Source organism: Ylistrum balloti, unplaced genomic scaffold, assembly GCF_031769215.1.
Source record: "Ylistrum balloti isolate Yb309-2 unplaced genomic scaffold, AGI_CSIRO_Ybal_v1 Utg371806, whole genome shotgun sequence".
Lineage (NCBI taxonomy): Eukaryota > Metazoa > Mollusca > Bivalvia > Pectinida > Pectinidae > Ylistrum > Ylistrum balloti.
Window position 1 is genome coordinate 76,196 of NW_026782901.1, and position 19,334 is coordinate 95,529.

General features: G+C 33.8%; 1 protein-coding gene across 1 annotated transcript; it reads left to right on the forward strand.

Moving 5' to 3' along the window:
* Window positions 1–1,029: 1,029 nt before the first annotated feature.
* LOC132563637 (uncharacterized) lies at window positions 1,030–14,737 on the forward strand. The gene is made up of 7 exons (XM_060228378.1): window positions 1,030–1,122; window positions 10,724–10,805; window positions 11,774–11,951; window positions 12,191–12,396; window positions 12,909–13,124; window positions 13,505–13,780; window positions 14,376–14,737. The coding sequence occupies exons 1-7, from the start codon at window positions 1,030–1,032 to the stop codon at window positions 14,735–14,737; spliced, it is 1,413 nt and encodes a 470-aa protein (XP_060084361.1).
* The last annotated feature ends 4,597 nt before the right edge of the window (window positions 14,738–19,334 follow it).

Sequence of the window (19,334 nt, forward strand, 5' to 3'; positions counted from 1 at the left end):
ACATGTGTTTATCAATTGAACAACGAATCGTTATCTTCCCTTTCCTCGGTAATATCATCAAGCCTCCCCTCCTCTTTTCTGGTCTCGGGGTTTTCATGTCATTTCATTCGCCCATAGAATGAGCTAACTATCTAGGATTTGTTACCATGAGGGTACATTTCACTGTGGAATAATGTCAAAATTGTCATCGTGAACTGATATTCCCCTCCTCTTTTCGGGATCATTAACTGCAAAAATAGATCAAAATTCTATCATTTGCAAAATGTATGTGCATTTATGATAATGTTACTTAAAGTTCACTTAACATCACGAGACTAGTCTGTTCAACAGGGTTTTTTCATCTTTTATCCGCATGCCATTTGTACATTTATACTTCAAGGATCTTTAAAATGTTTTCATGTCGCACCTTGCAGAATATTGATTGCAGAAAAATTACAAGATTATCTCGTCGTGACCAGATAATAGTTCTCAAACGTCATTCCTACTGCATAACGTTATCATCAGAATGTTCGTCAGTGACTGACCTATTAAATGCAAAACTCTATTCTTATTATCAATGTTTTCAAAATATGAGTCAGTATACAACATATCTAGGTCATTTATCAAAGCATAATATTTACGGTAGGTTATGTATCAATAGATAATATTAGTATCGCTCGTAATGTACCTCTGCCAATAAGTCAACATTACTACTGTACATTATGCGTTAGTATAGGACATTCGTTTGTTGAAGTTTGAACGTTATAATTGCACTCTATATGACTTAAAACAGGACTTTCAATTTAAATTTAATTAAGTATCAACCATACTTTTGATTTGATGATTCAACAATTTTATAACACAAAAAATGTTTTTGGTTTGGTGCCTATGTGTTGTCCATTGCGTCGGTACGTGTATGACAGAACCTTGATACTGTTCGCCAGTAGTCGGTAGAAGTCAGCGTTAGTTTAGAACGTTTGTAAAACACTTAGTGTCAGCACATGACCTTTGCAAAAGATTCCGTATCAGGAAATCATTGAAGGACGCAATATGTTAGTACAGCACTTCGGTGGAACACCGTTATCAAAACGCATGCAGTTCACCAGTACAAACCAGAACAATGGTGTTGTGTTCTCAAATACGGTGAGCATTTATGAAATCTGATGATAAAGATCCTTCTATCAAAGTCAAACATTGAATATGTGACCTTTTTATCTTTTCATATTCTGATGCAGTAAATCATTAAAAAAATACGGTTTATATCTAGAAAAGAAATTTTCAACGTTGATGGAGTTTATCAGAGAGGTTTGTTTCGTGTTTCGTTTTCTTAATGGTTTGATATCAAACAAGATTGAATTCAGAAAATCAAGTGGCGAAGCGGTAAAATAGAGACCTTTTTCGTATAGCTGTTGCTGTCGTTGTCGATTTCTTAATTTATTTCGTTAACTTGATTAATAATAAATTAACAATATGGCATGATAAAGTACGGGACTTCATCCCTGATTGTTACTTAGAGTCATGGTAATGCAGTTTGAAGTTAGAATAGTAAGTTATCAAACATGGCAGCAAACAGCGATCGTACATCGAATCCACTGATAAACTTGAAAAAAGAAAAGCAAACAGATAAGAAGGGCTCATTTCATATAATAGTAGATCCAGAAAATGTTCGCAAAGAAAGAAATAAATGGAGTCACATTTCTATCTCTGAGACACAACTAGCAGTTTTGTAGCAATATTGAAAACGAAAATACTTTAATTTTTGTATAATATAAGCCCATATTATTTTGAAATGTTGGAAATAAAATCTAGATTATATTAATTTAAGTAATTATGTCTTAATGGTAGGAGGGAATCCTGAAACTTACTTCACTGTACAAATGAAACAAAATGATATTACTATGTATTTTTAACTTACATGGTATACTCACAGACTTTAACACACCACTTCATAACTTATTACAACTGAAACTTAACCTTCATAGTCAAATCTGGCAATATTTATTTTATTACGATGTTTTCAATGGCTGTAATTAATATACATTTGATGCCCTTTAAAGTCTATTTTTCATTATGAAGACGTGGCAGTCACGTGATTTGAAGTCAATAATTTGAATTTACCACCAGGACCTTCGTCCTCTCTAGGTCACGCATTTGTGTGTTTCCTAGATACATGTAAGTACATTTATTTAGATCAAGATAGGCCAAGGGTTCTTTCATTGGAGTGTTTATCTAACCTCTTACTTGTCATGTATTCCTTTTTATCAAGTGTTAGTACAAGATAGCTCACCGAATTGATATATAATTCTCTCACCCCCTACTGAAAAAACAAAGACTTTGAAATCTAATAGTTCACACGATTACACGGATAAGAAATGTACAAATAAAGACAATAGTGTTGATTTGAATTTTTTTAGAATGTATTTTTATAGCAACTATAACTCAACAGATACGTGAACATAAGGAACGAAGTATAACAGTCATTACATTACGATTGGTCATTTTTATATACACGTTGTTATTCAAACAATGTTCTGCTTATAGATAATCTACTGACTTTTTCCTGGATGACCTTACACCATTATACAGAATATCATTCCTTCCACCTCACCTGTTAAAAAACCCAAACGGCTAACGTATAAGTATCCGGTAATAATTTACAGTATATTCCCCACTTATTACATAACTGATACATTTGACGTTGAGTCTCAATTATTTCATAGCCCTTGTCACTAAAATATTTTATCTTCATTGAAATAATTGTGCTTTTTACTTAAGTAATATTGCTGTTTAAATAGCAAGAATGTATCAAAATTAAAAAAAAAATACAGCAACGATTAGTGCAGTGAATTATATCGTCTAGGCATGTTGATTTAGTCATGTCTAGTGCTTCGTTTAACTGTATCATCTTTGTGGTAATTATGTTTATGACTCAGATTTTGGATATAATCTTTCTGAAATGCTGAATTCAACTCTCATTAAGAAAGGAAAATATTTCCTGTGTTTGTATTATCTTCAAGAGAGTTGTCCAGATCTATTTATAACTAGACCAAGTAACTGCTTATCAACAATGAACTGACTTAATTAATAAAATATCTTATCTGCTTTTTGTCATTTACTTCTGTCCAAGAAAGTCGACTTTTTAAATTCTCAAATGTAATTTCAATACAAAATAAGTATATCAGCATTATTGGAAGAAAGGACCTATGAGACAACAAAAGAGAGGTTTCAAACGGTACCCAGCAGCGTATAATGTATAGACAGAGGTATCAATTGTTTACTGTACGCTCAGGTCAGTGGTAGATGAAAAAACAATGCATGTATATTTATCAGAACGTACCTAAATCCAAATTAAAAGTTTTATTTAAAGACAGTTAATGTTATCATTTTCAGACAAGAAACACGGAACAAAAGAAAATATCAACATGCCAACTTCATTATAATGCAAATTCATGTTCAATAAAACTAGGGCAAACTATAAACAATAGAGAGATTTACGTGAAGCCTCATGAAAAAGTAAAAGGAAAATAAGACCAGGTGTTCTTGCATATTCTTTTTAACGACGACAACCGCCATGTAAATGTTGATAAATCCAAATAAGTAATGTTACGTTCTCAGGTATGTTTTTGTGCATCTTTAGATTTTTCTGTTAATAAATTTTGGTAAACTCTCGGATAAAATACATGATAAAATTTAATTAGATACACTAATGACTCCAATGACAATTCCAGCCTTGATTTTATCTAAGTACGAGATAAGCTGATTTTAATAACAATTAGAAATGTTCCATGAATACGTCATATTCTGGTTACATATTCCGTAAACAAATCCCAGAAAAAATGAATGTCAATATGTACATCATATTTTCGGTGTATTGGGTAACTATTTTTATTAGTACAATATATCTTTTGTTTCCACCTACATTTTATGAGGATATCCATTTAAGATTATCAAGATGCGATAATAGATGAGAAGTATATAACTGTGATAAAAGAAAAATGAAACAGGTTATGTTTTAAACAATAGAGATACAAAAATGTATACCTGTTATACCATGTGATAAATGAGCATGAGAAAAAATCTTAAATTATTTATTTTTATTTGTAAATCTTTCACATGCATTTGATAATCATGTACGTACTGTCATATCTGTCTTTCTGTTATATAATGGTACATGTAGTATCCAGCATGTTATCATTATTATTGTTACTTTTCAAGGCTCTTTTTTCCTTCATGCTCTGTAAATGGTTTACATCGGTTGTCTTCGTCATTATCCCTAAAGCTTCATCCTCAATTAACCCAACTATTCAACATCTATGACTGAAGTTATCATGTAGCTGTTTTTATCGCACGTACCCTAAATATGGACATTTTATGACAGCCATAGAAATCGGCAAATTGGCTTTACGATTTTGGAGTGGTTATAAAAGCACACTCGGTTAATGCAGAATTGATTTTTACATAAAAAGCACTTACGCATATCAATAACATGTTAACGTTTAGTTGTTCAAGGACATGTTATAATTCGTCCTCAATTCATCGAAATCCTTCATTATCTTGTTTACAAAAACACCAATATACGGACTCCCACAGGCCCATACATTATTCCGTGTTTGAATACAGGTTCAGCATAAATATCTTCTGTATTCTCTTTATAATTAAGTCCATAATCATATTAATCGCAACGGCTCCACGTACACTGAAATATCACAATGTCTAATTTTGCCAAATTGGTAACTTTAAATTTGATGCTTGCTGTTAGTACAGACTACTGACATGTAAAATCAATTAATTCAAAGTCATAATAGTGTCACTTGGTCCAGATTTGTCTAATATCTATAGGTCAACTACAGGTGAACCCTGTAGGTGCTCACTAATCAGTTCTAAATTGACAAATTCCTCATTCCAAATTTTCTACTTAGCGTGGTATCAAACAATCATGAAGACCTTTGAAAACGAGATTCCATTGCGTTGTCAACATGGACGGAAAAGACAACAAAACACAGAAATCCTTTCATGCGGAAGTGAAAGCGAATTGTTTGAAGGTTGCCTTTTGGTCTGGTCTTTTTCTGTCACATATACATTGCTTTTACATTCTAAAGTTAAATAAACTTACATCACATTTATTTCTGGTGCTTTTTTCAGCTGTTTTCTATGCGTAACCTGTCTTACCACGGCAATAAGCTAAATCTGGATCACTATATCTACCGATGTTGTAAACCTTGTCAGTCTGAAGTTGAAACATGCACTTTAAAATGGAATTCTGCTGTATAAATAACTACCAACGCTAAATTGTACAAAGAGAAACGCCTTATCATTTTAAATGTTATTTGCATTCAAATAACGAAATCACCCTCTGGAAACATACCTTCAAATATCACACTTTCCTGTAATTGTCACATTAAAAGGCTATCTGTCTGATGTTGGGCAAAAATATATTCTGAAAGCAATTAAAGTTATCATGTATTACTAGAAAGCGACATTAACCTTCTCAGTGAACGTTTACTATTTCATGTGAAACTGCCACCAGATATCACACCGATATAATGCCTAACGGCTCTATTATCGAAAGGTTACGTTGATAACGGGTAACACATTTTCAAGAATTATATTTTCTTCCTAGTAATCATAAATTTAACAAGAATTTAGAAAGGGACATGGTGTATTTGGTCAGAAGAAAACAATCATATTATGTTTGCTGTCATCATAAAAACAAGAAAATACAAACATATGAAAATGATCATTATTCAGGTGAGGACAAGGTATACAAAAACGAAACCAACATGCAAACTAAGGAGCATCAAACTCCAGCTTTATATCGCACAAAGAAATAGAATATTTCTCAATGGAATCACTATGACGATCGTAAAATTTGCCAATAATTCTCATCAATCTGTTGAAAGTCTGTGTTATGAGTTTGTTCGTTAGTTGACGGCATCTTGCACGAAAATCAAGTAGATTGCGAAAACTACTATCATTGGTAATGTTGATTACAGGAAGTAATGTGTGTTACTCGAGTGATAAATCGACTGGTATGGAAGGGTCACACTAACGTAGACAAAGCATAGCACAGAGACATTATGATTATAAGTGAATGAGTAATTAACAAAACTAAATTATCAGGTTTATAGAAACGTTATGCTAACAGAAGAAAACATCAATGCATCATATTGGCAGCACACATCGGCAAGTGGATCAGCTTGTGTGTGTAGTTCGCCCATAAGTCAAAATATTTCAAATAAATTGTAGCATTCATTTTGACTAAAACTAGTTACTTATAAGGTCCATTGACCATATGTCAGAAGCATTGATAGGACTCTGTACACATAATAAGTAATATGACAATAAAATTACGTCAAACAACACGTTTTTATAGAAATCAAGTTTGAAGTGTTGTTTGAAAAACACAGATGCAACGGTGCAGTAAAGTTACATGTATATTTTACTTATCAAGCTCTACATCGTCGAGTCTATGTCAATGCGATCACAATATCTTTTCCAATGATTGACGACCTGTGCTGTGACTATTTATTTGATATATTTTCCATATTCTGGTTTTATTCTATTTTATTCGGTTTTGTTCTTTGTTTTTATAAATATACAAATAATAATGAGAAAAAAAATAACATCAATCGAATGACTAACATATGTTTAAAAAAAGAAAAAGAAAAAAGAAGTTGCACTACTCGTCTATACCAAACAGAAATCTTAGCCATATTTTCCCAAGAACATACATTTCTTTTTAAGTGTTTATTGGATATTCATCACATACTCGATCTGCATCAAGTGAATTCGCCCATGGAATAGTTTTGAATACTTTTATGAAACACATCTAAGTATGTTATTTTCATCCTGTGATAGTAAGATAGTGATCAACGAATTTGCCGAAATAAACCTATTGATTTATTCTCTGCATTAGAACAATTTTCAACGATCTGAACATTTACATATCTTCGCTAACATGTAGATGGTATACAGCGAGAAATACATTGTACAGTAGAATTCAGAGGGTATACATATAGTACAATGAAATAACAAGAATGTACCTAGAATAAAAATCCTATATCAAAATGTTCATGTTCAATGTTAAAACATAAGCTATACATATATACTGTATGACAGTTACATCATTGTTCTATATCTGACAGTATGTCTATGTATTCATTCACCTGTATGGTAGGTTCACCTGTGCATGTGCTCGATATTGACCAATCAACACCTTACTGCGATTAAATCAGATTCACAATTCCTTGTTACTGATGGGAATGTGGAGGTACAGTTCGCTCAGATTGGAATATTCTTGGCGTTTCATTGGCAGCAAAAGATGGAAACTTACAGCTCGGTTTAGATATAGTGCTAATTCGTAACTATATGTGGACATCTCACTGACAGGACTAGAGATGCTGTTCTCCTAATAGCCATACATAGCTATCAGCAGAAAACGACGTTTACAGGAAAAGGTATTGTCAAACGACACCATTTTATTTTCCATGAATATCAAGAGAGAAATGTGCCCTTATGTTCTTCGTATGGTAAGTGCACGTCACATAGCAACTAATCACTATTGTAATGGTACTACTCTGTTAGTAACTTGTAAACTACAAGGTTAACCAATGTGGTATATACCCTACTAGTTTCTTTTAAAGCACAGACAACTTGAATTATTCTTAGCATGATTCAAGTACAACTATTATTAATTTGGAAAGCTGTCAGTACAAAACGTGTACAGGTTCCGCGTAATAGAAGAACATTAACAGGTTTGGTTTTGAAACAGTGAAATTAGTAATTAGCACTGCTTGATACACCAGAAATAGGGTTCCATCGTTAGTGATGTAATAAATATTCTTTGTTTTGAATTATGCCTTTATTTCTATATGTATTCTCGTTCCGTATATGGAAATTTTACTTTGATCACATCAAAAGATTTCATGGTTTGGCTTGAATATAGATGTAGTCTCTTTGTTAACTTATTCTTCCCTCAATCTTAATGATAGAATGTCTGCCACAAGGAAGATCTTGTTTTAGCCCCCTTGTTTAGTGTGTCCTCTCTTGCTGATGCTGCCTGTGGTTTTTTTTTTTTTTTTTTTTTGGGGGGGGGAGGTCATCTATACCGGTATATTTCTATTTCGGTCTTATGTGTTGGCACTTTTTGTAGAAACTCTTTTAGTCTTGAAATATTTTCTAGTAGATCAATACACAAACCACTGAGGGAAGCAACAAACACACAAATCCGAAACCAAAAAACTAAATAGGTGAAAAATCAATTGTTAAACATGATTTCCTGTTTTAATGGCATATTAGGTCACCGTAAAACAACCTCATAGACATGGCTGATAAAACCCTCAGTTTTCAAAAGTATTTCCCCAGATATGAAACACTTGTTATGATAACTAGCATTGTAGACAAATAGATATATACACGCCATAGGGTACAACGTCACTTTGTTTCACAAGCACAAAGTCTCATACAAACATTTCAAATTACTGTCGAAACATTATGCTTGTAAATAATTTAGACAACGTATTGTGACGATTATTCCCTCCCCCCCCTCAGAAATCGAATTATAAAAAACATTTCAAATAATAAATGAATCGTTTATTACTTTATTCTACAGCTAGTTACTGCATCGTTTCAAAAATTAGTGGATAAGGATTTAGGGGATTTCTATACGTAAAAGCACCTGTCTCAGATTTCAAAGACCAGTTCTAAAGCATTAGCAATCAAAAACCATCGTAACAAAGAATGCCTTGATGTAATGCTATGATTTAGTGGATGTTAGGGAAATAACTTGTCCTTAGTGGATGTTAGGGAAATAACTTGTTCTTAGTGGATGTTAGGGAAATAACCTGTCCTTAGTGGTTGTTAGGGAAATAACCTGTCCTTAGTGGTTGTTAGGGAAATAACTTGTACTTTGCGGTTGTTAGGGAAATAACTTTGTCCTTTGTGGTTGTTAGGGAAATAACTTGTCCTTAGTGGTTGTTAGGGAAATAACCTGTCCTTAGCGGTTGTTAGGGAAATAACTTGTCCTTAGTGGTTGTTAGGGAAATAACTTGTCCTGAGTGATTGTTTAGGAAATAACTGATTGCCGGCGCAGTTGATGAGATTCGACAACAAGTTGTGTGTTAATTGTAAAGACTTTGGTACTCAGATATTAAACTGCATTTTGTTTCATGCAGCAGAGTCGCCCATTAATAAACCATTAACCATTAATACCAACCTTCTACACGCGACCGACCAGGACATAGAAACATCATACTGATGTTAATCTTTGTTTTAATTTTTTACATACGTCTAATTCCAAACATTTAGCGAACAGCAGATTTATGCTTTCGATACAAGTCCATCACTTAATTAGTTTTGTGTTTGATTTCATCATCCAATCAAGGCTGCATCCGTGATATTGACCGATATACATCGGCTGAGCGTGCCTAGTGATGTCTATCGGAGACAGGATTTATGTGATATTTTGCATTGCATAATGATAGCAGGACATGATGTTTAAAAGTATTTTTTGTTCCAAATGAACACTATAGTTTATGACCCATTTTCCTTAATAGTGCTGCTGACTCTCTACCTGGGATAATTCACGCTATCCGATTTAATCACAAGCAATTACATTATTTCTGATTAAAACAAGTGGGCCTCCCATATATTGTTCAGTGAGCTAACAACTAGCTACTACAAAATTACCCGCTTTAAATTGGCTGTTCATGGGGCGATAAAGCCAACAAACATAAACAAGCTTTACTAATTCAATCACATTTGTTCTATTTTTACTCTCATGGTGACGTCAGAACTAAGCGGCTACAGAATAGCTTCATGTGGAGATTTCATTTAATGATACTTTTTGTAAATAGAATGTATTGAGTAATACCTATTTATATCAGTGATTCGTTAACTACAATTATTGTCAGACTCTATCTAATGTTGGATGTCCTATATATTGCAGCAGTAGAAAGCTATTTGATGTGTTAAATATGTATATCACAGACAACTCATATTGGGTCATCAGAACGTTATCTCGAAGAACTGAAGTCTGCTTTTATCTTAACCACGCGACGATATTACACAAATGAATAATCCATGAATTCGTGACAAGGAAAATATGCAAAGGCTTTTATAGCATTGTGTAAGATAAAATCGATTCCTAGAAATGAAGTAATTACGAATATGCCTGCCGTCTGCAATATCTTACATTGACTATGCAGTAATATTTTGTTGTTTTCAAAATAACTTCATCATTAATGTGAAAAAATGGAGACTACTCAACTGTATTAGAACTAACATAACGTCAGTGTTGACTAGAGAACATCTATAAAACAATAGAGAGTATCTATATAACAATAGAGAATATCTATATAACAATGAGAGTATATATATAACAATAGAGAATATCTATATAACAATAGAGAGTATATATATAACACGGAGAATATCTATATATAACAATAGATAATATCTATATAACAATGAGAGTATCTATATAACAATAGAGAGTGAATGTCACAGTCTACATTAATGCTTAGCAATAAATAAAGAGTTTAATTGATGTAAAATATAGATACCACCAAGACATATGACATACAGTACAGTGTCCATTACTGGTGTCCATTACTGCTTGCTCCTCATCATTGGTATACTTTAGTCAAATATTTTTCAATTTCGAAATATAATATCGCTTTAATCGTTTTATTTATTGTTTCCCAATGAGGAGCATGGCTATGCGGGCTTTATTTTTCTATTGTAGATGTTGGGAAACGTCACACGACGAATTGTCTACGCTGTGTTATGGGGCGTGTTTTGCAGTTTATTTACTTCCGGTACTCACGGTAAGGAAAAATACCCCATTATAACACTATAAAGACACGTGATTTTGATGGGATTTCAGAGTACAATCTATAAACTATTTAGGATCTACCAAATCTTAGCAGGTCTAGCATGATAAAGTAAAACTGTGAGTAGTTTTTTTTTATAATAATCTTATCAATGATAAGTATATTAACTGTGTCCACCATTAGGAAGCTTTTTATTCTATGAATGGTTGTTAAACGTCTCCAAGTGCCAAATGTAATACAGGAACTTGTGGTATCCGAAACAGCGGTAATGTCTCCCTTACTTTGATCCCTGATTGCCATACCGATCGTGACTGATGATACAGAGTGATGTTGACGGTGACTTATCATCACTGATATGTAAAATGACCCCTATCACTGACGCAGTTGTAAGAGTGTCGCAGTCATACTATTGTGACTAGGCTTGGATCAGTGTCAAAAATAAACATCTAACTTGTCTTACTGATAAAGGGCACATAACAACCTTCACCGCTCACAACATAGACAACATCTCTCCAACTCGATCACTGTCCCCACATTGATTATCCCAATTCTAAAAATATCTGGTACATTCCAAAATAACCTACCAAGGCAGTTTCCTTGTGCTAACCCAGCCTGATATCATAGGGTGCCATATGAAGAAACATTTTCTCGCGCACCTTTTAATTGAATTCACGGACACATAATTGAATTGTTGATTCGGATAATTCACATATTGTAATATTTGTTCAATAGAACTCAGCTATGTATAAGTTCACACTAAAATACAGTACCATGGTAGATAACATCATAAACATCGATAAACGTTTGCCTCCTTCATTTTTTATATTCTGTTGTCAAAACATGTTGCTTTTGACGCTTGTGTATACCTGTCATGTGATTATTTTGTCCAATATAGCCTCAAACGTACGACAAATGTCTTTGTACTTATTGTCGTAATATATGTGTTTGTTCTCCCTTTTTAGATTTGGATTGGTGTGAATTTGAATTCCACATGAGCAAACTAGATTGGGCAGGTGCGCACGCAGTTTGTCGAGAGACCAATAGGACCTTAGTTAGAATCAATGGATCGTATCAACATCAGTACTTGACTGCCTTGTTCGCCACTAGTATGTCAATGATAGCAGTGGGACTGACTGTCGAGTATGTACGACAAAATTATTTTCTAGGTAGAACGAAGAGTTTATCAAGAATTAAACAGTCTATTGTATTAAAGATTCTTATAATGCTAATTGTAATAATTGTTTTAAAGACACATTAGCCAATGTCGTACTTTTTTTAAACAAAGCAACTAAAGAATATTGCTTATAGATAAAATAGGTATTGAAATTCTATAACAGAATTATTTTAAATCTACTATTGTATATATATTCTCCATATAGACCGACAATGTGGATTGGCCTACATCACGACGCTGAAAGTTCTCTGCGATGGGCCGGATGTGACGTTTTCACGTCAGAGGAAGACTACGGCCCAGTGCGAGAAGATACAGGACCAGGCTGTTTCCTTCTGGACACCCGTTATACCCAGTACACTACAGCGGCATGCCGGGAATCAAAACAGTTTCTATGTCAGGCAGAAAGCATTGGTATGGAAAGCACCAATGTGTTGCTAGTAGCTCTGAACACGTGATACGTGTCGTTTCTCTCAGCTTATTATATTTTTTTGCTCTGAACGACCTACTTGTGAACATATCTTGAAAATTTCAGCCTTGCACATTATGTGACATAAGATCCTGTGTTCGAGAAACCTCTTTTGGAAACAAATCAAGTCAAAATTTCATCGGAACCCATCAAGTTTATATATGCAGAAAAACCCATATCAAATCATATAAAAATGCATTCTTATGTAAAACATCGTTTTATCAATCAGGTTTCGTCTGGTAGAAATAATTTATACTTAATTATTTTTACAAACTTATCATGTGGAGCTTAGAATTGTCCTTATGTTACTGTTAAAATTCATACCATAGACGCTAATGAGAGAAGAGATCAATTCAATAAATGATCTTCATGACATTAAACTGTTAGATTATATCGGTCTTAAGATGACTACATATCATAAAAATGTTTTAATGTTGATAACAATGGGTCATTTCAGATGTAGAATCTTGTTTCACACTGACACAAAACGTACCGGATATGACGTACGTTACCCAGGCAACATACAGAAGTAAGACCCATTCCAGTGATTGTTTCGACCTCTGTACAGACTCATGTCTAGGATTCAAACATGACATTAGTGCTCATAAATGTTCCATGATGCTTCGTGGAATTGGCGGGAAAAGTGGTCAAAAGGGGATGCTTTATGTCAAAGGTAACATATAATATAAATGGCTTATTGATTCAAGGCATGTCGCCTTGACTTACAACCGACGAAATATACGTCGTATTTTAAGGAAACCTACACAAAATTACTAAACTATATACTCCAATAAATACTGCTGCCAAAGTTGCTGCCAAAGTTGCCTGCAACTGTGACAGAAACATTAATTTATACAGAGAGCACCATTGTGCTGACTAAGATACCCCATTGCCTATATGTATTTGTAACTTACAACTGCCTGGGAATATGTGGTTTTGTCAATCTTGTAAAAATATGAATTCTTGTGTTTTGATATTTACTACTTTTCAGAAGTCCCTTTGTTTAAAGACCAATTATTGCATATTGTATCTATCAATTAACCCTCTTATCAGGACTTCTGAAACTTGATAGCCATGGAAACAACAGCGCCAACTACCTTCCTTCTGACGTTTGCTCAGAGTATCTAAATGACGTGACAAGCTCGTCAGAGATCATGCTGACCACCTCTGTAGATTCTTCCTCGACGTGCTGGCTGGGAGGTTCTGGTTTTGAATCAACTGGGCTTCAGACTTCAAGTCGAGATATCGTGGATTCATCACATTCGGTGACACCAGAACTAGTGACCACTGATGTTAGGATCATCACGTCCCCCTCTGGTACTGACTCAGGTATATATTGGTCAAGTACAAAACACTTCCAGAAAAAAACCCCAAAAACCACGAAACACCAGCAAATATTACAATGTTTAAGCTGAAAGCATTAAGAAATGTTTTATTCCAAATCAATTTGAGTTTAAATGGTTAAAAAGAATTAGCTAAGTGGTTTTATCACATAACAACACCCCTACAGGAAGTCAAGCTATACTGTTCTAATCACCAGGCATTGAAAACGCATTAATGTGCTCAACATGATATACGTTCAGTCAGAATATTACAATATTGTCAAGATTTTATTTGATTCCTGGTTTATGTTATCAAATACATACATTTTGGTATTATGATGCCCATGCTCTGCATCATGAAAATATCGTTGACTACAAAATAAGTTGAATAACAATTGAAATACATTGATGTCATACAGCCCTGTGCGAAGTGTGGGTGTTGAACGTTATTTAGATAATTTTTCTTTTAATATTTTGCATTTATAGCATAAACGAGAATCATTTTTTTATTCTAAATGGAGACAAGAATTTCGTGGCTTCCTTTGAAATAATTTTTATAAATCATTATTATGCATTTCAGTCAGGTATACCATACTTTTCAGGCATGTGTTCTACGTCATCTGTTTATGAGTCTACATATTCGCCACCTACGTGCTACTGTCCATGTGGTGACGTAACAAACACTACGATTACACCAAAACAACTCGAATCAAAAATAAACGAAATTAAACAGACACTTACAGTGAGCAAGAAAGGTCTGTCATCATGGAAGAGGAAGTTAGTGAGTACCCCAGATGATCGTGCGTCTGCGCAGAGCATCGGTTATATCGGAGCGGCCATTATGTGTTCTATTGCCGCAATAATGGTTGTAATGGACATCCCAAGACTCGGAGGAGACTTCAAACGGTTTATTAGATCTGCCTGCTCAAGTCGTGTCCAGAACTATGATATCGAATCAAAATGAAATTACATACTGTCATGCTTTATCAAGTTCTAATTACTCTAAATTTTGTGTGGAAATTGAGAGAGTAATTTGGTCTTCAGCTTCGTTAAATTTGAGAGTGCCAAGCTATAACATTATCTAAGATATCATTAAATTGGTTAAACGACAATAACGAAAACAATATGATAATTCAATCAGACGATACTATGTACCGAGGTTACTTAGTATGATGTTACAATGTACTAACTACGTCATTTGAGTTAACCAATTATTAATACACAATAAGGACAATTAAACCTAGAAGATGATGTCCATATTGTTGATTTACATATAACCTGGTGTACCTTTTTTTCAAATGTCATATCTTTTTCTTTCACTGGCAAAACAATGGCAATTGGCTTACAGCGATGACAAGACAAGTATTAATATTTTGTAATATATATAATTAGAATCTTCATGTTGATATAATTTAATGAAACGCCAAAGTAATGATTCCATGTTTCGTCCTCATGTTGACTACAAAACATATTTAGCATCAAAGTAAAAATTGTCGTCACCTTGATAAGATACAAATGCTGTGTCACCAAACGTAGTAAATGGGTTGCAGCAACAACAGGAATTGTGCAACGCAGTCATGAAGAAATCTCTTCCAGTTTGTACTTGTTTAGCCTACTAGTGTCATCATCTTAAAATCCCTTAATTGTCAATTTTTGTAGTTTGGGAAGGATGGGTTTACGTAGTGTTGATATTGTGTTTTGAATTCAAATGCATTTGATTATCTAAAGTGGCAAAATCGTTCCTTTTTACTTTCAGAAAGATTTGTTTCGCTTAAATTCCTTTCATTCTTTTCGTTAAAACCCTTTCAATACACATAAATGTGTATTTTCCAACTGGCAAAAGAGACGTTTAATAATGATATGTGCATCACGCTTTCATGAAAACGAATAAACACGCTTTAGTGCTGAAGATGAGTGCACTACGATTTATAGATAACAAGTGTACCACACTTTAATGACCTCTTTTGATCTGTGTTTGGCACAGATGTACAGATACGTATTTTATTACAATATGGTAACGTCCGTGATAATATGACTCTCATTACACGTTAAAAATGACACACAAACCCTTGATTTCAGAAAGTGTACAGGAGTCTTTATTAATTGTAATACAAAACAAATGCTGAAAATGTTCTCTTCCGTTACTTATTGTGTCACGAAAATACAAAATCGTTCACTGGTGCCAACATATTTTGAGTAAAACGTATGCGTCTTCGTGTCATTTTAAAGAATATAAGATTCATAAGTTAAAAGCAGAGAAAACGAAAGGAAGCGACCAAGATTCTTTGGATACAATTTCAATTACAACATTAATAAGAGGTAGGATATGTACGTTACCATATTATCTGTCTTCTTCGAAAATAAATGAAAACTTTGAACGGTGTATACCTTCCCTCAAAAATGTGTAACCACCAAAAAGAAGAGGACTTAATGATAAAACATTTCAATTCCACGTCAGTTTCCCTGGGAAACAAATATGTTATTGGAAAACTAATTAGGGGTAATAGTTACCACACTGACAGGTAATGTACAGAGTTGAAGCGTTACCATTGTAGGGACAGATTTGTTATGTTATACTTTATCTACTTTTACTTTATTTACTACAGTGTAATACTATGTAAGGGACCTGTTATGTAGAGTATGCCTCCTGGCACGTAGTAAATATAGAATGTGTCAACAATATATGTTATGCTAATTACTTAATCACATTTAAAGACATAACACAGCGTTTACATTACCTCTACGTGCTACATCAGTAAAACCTAACAATAATGTCATAAAACTACTTTAATATTAACAATACACCGTGTGTTTAATAAGTGGATGTTATCATGTATGTAACTATGAACGACATTCTCATCTATAAAAATAAGCCATATCGAAGTTATCACAATATCTGTTGTTCGTTTTCCTCTTCCTTCAAATCATTGTTCAATTTGTCCAATCCAATTATGAATACTGGAATAGTAAATCACACAACACTGAAGAAAATCTGTACAGCTACAGTAACAATATCCGTGTAAGAGACTCACTTGTGTAACTTTTCGTCGTCCTTTATCTCTGGGAGAAAGCAGAGATCAAAATGTTGTCTGTAATTTGAACATTTATCTGTAGAAGATGTGAGCTTTGTAATCGTTGTGTATTTGTGATTATTGTGCCTATATGTACACAATGTATCCGCATACAAAACAAGAGGTCCTTTCCTGGTTGAAAGAGTTTTTGGAAGAATAGCTGGAAATCTAGAAGTCGACATGTTTGAAGAAAAATATCCATGACGATACATTTTATTGATACCATCCAAAGACCGATATCGCTCATTTGTCTTCATGCATGATGTCTTCAGTTCGTTTTTTCCTAATGAAATTGAAATTCGTTCATAACTGGTTGGTGTCTTTGATACTAGTGCTTTTCCTTGACAAATATCTGAAAACATGTAACCCATCTCTGAATACAGGTTTTAGTGACACCTACAGAGAGTTCCTTCTTTTCTACTAAAACCTCAACAAATGTCTTAAAACACGTACTCCATCTCTGAATACAGGTTGTAGTGACACCTCTAGAGAGTTCCTCCTTTCATACTAAAACCTCAACAAATGTCTTAAAACTTGTGACCCATCTCTGAATACAGGTTGTAGTGACACCTCTAGAGAGTTCCTTCTTTTCTACTAGAACCTCAACAAATGTCTTAAAACTTGTGACCCATCTCCGCATAAGGTTGTATCGTCACCTCTAGATGATTCTATCTTTTCGTCTGAAACCGCTCTGTACCTTTAGCAAATGTATCAGTTTATGATAAACCGCGTACGTTGGACTATAATGGTACAAAGACTTGAATGTTTCTATTGTAAAATCCCTATTCATTACCACCATTTAACAGATTTAATCAAAAGCGTGTAACAATACCTTAAGGACAAAGTCAAATGGAAATTAATTTTACTCACATTACATTCTCCATTTAACAGTATTTCAATGTTATCACCCTTTCCTATAGATATCCCCTACGACACACCACACAGTGTCATTGAGAATACAAGAAACGCTTCCCTACCTTCTATAATCAATAAAATATCCGATGTGTATGTCACCCAAAAGGATTTCTTTATAAACGATTTAATCTAAATAAATTAATATCTATTTCATGAAATCGGTAAATTTCTGTACACCATATCTTAACGTATTGAATTTCTTTTCGTACATTATAATCAAGCCAATATGAGCGTTCGTGGTCGACAATGCCACTTCACTACAGAATTTCAGTTGATGATGATAATGTAACCTTCAGTTAAAGATTAATCATTTCACCTGGAACAAAAGAAACCTTGATTTCAGGACAATGTCCCACAGGAAAACATCACCCACATGAATATATTTTATGAAAATGGAAATCATCATATCTGTTTACACATGTTTTGAATAATCTATGAAATACACACACAAACAAACCAACACACACAAATCATCACGCACATAAATATATATATCAGTGTTAATAAGGATACTTTTTGCTCTGCCCTTCAAATGAAAATACACGAAGGAAATTGATATTATAATTTTACTATCTTGCTATCACTCAACAATTTTACATGTGTTTGTCAGACGACTTGTACTATATTTTTCGTATCGAAATAAAACGTTTTACAGTGAAGATATTTTCACTTTACGGAAAAGTTTTGATATTTTTACTTGGTTCTAACCGATCAGATCGCAGTGTTTGCTATAAAAATATCTATTTTTCCAAAATGCCTAGCTGACTTAAGTAAAGAACAACAACCCTTGTATATTGTAAAATCATATTTTTTGCGGAGTTCAGATTTCCTGGTTTTCCAAAAAAAAAAAAAAAAAAAACCGCATTTACGTTGGTGCTTGATTTCGTAGTCAAGTCTTGCTGATGATTTAGAGTAACAACGAATTCAGCGAAAATAAATTCCTCACGAAAATTAATAATATTAAAGAAGATAGCTCTGGCAGGAAACTTTGGTGTAACGTATTGACTCCTAACGAGCACCTAGATCAGACAGAGCGACAAATGTGAGAAATAAGATAAATAAAATATCCCCGGTATCTTGATGTATAACATTAATATTTAATCTTGTTGGGGGACGGAAACTGACATTTTTCACTAGCGAGCAGCAAGACTGAAAATGGTCAATTTTGCATCCCTTCAGGTGAAATATAACTTCTTCTTGAAACAAAGATTCTGTATCAACAAGTGCATTGCGAGGAATGGCACAACATATCAACGGAGTACAAACGAGCGCAATTGTTGGAGAGACATCAAACTGACATGATATATCTACAGTGGATTTTAGATATAATATACCTATAATCTCACATGCAAAGAATCCTGACTGCACGTGTACATCAACACTAACGTACTAACCGTCCGTAACAATGGAACTGACAGCGCTGATTATGGTTAGTACAACATTTTGTGTAACACAGTATATCATAGAATGACAAAGGTAACCTGACAAAACATGATTTGTTAACAATACCAAAGCGGAAAGAAATGCCATCCAACAAGATGTAACGACAATAATCTACATTAGGCAAACACATAG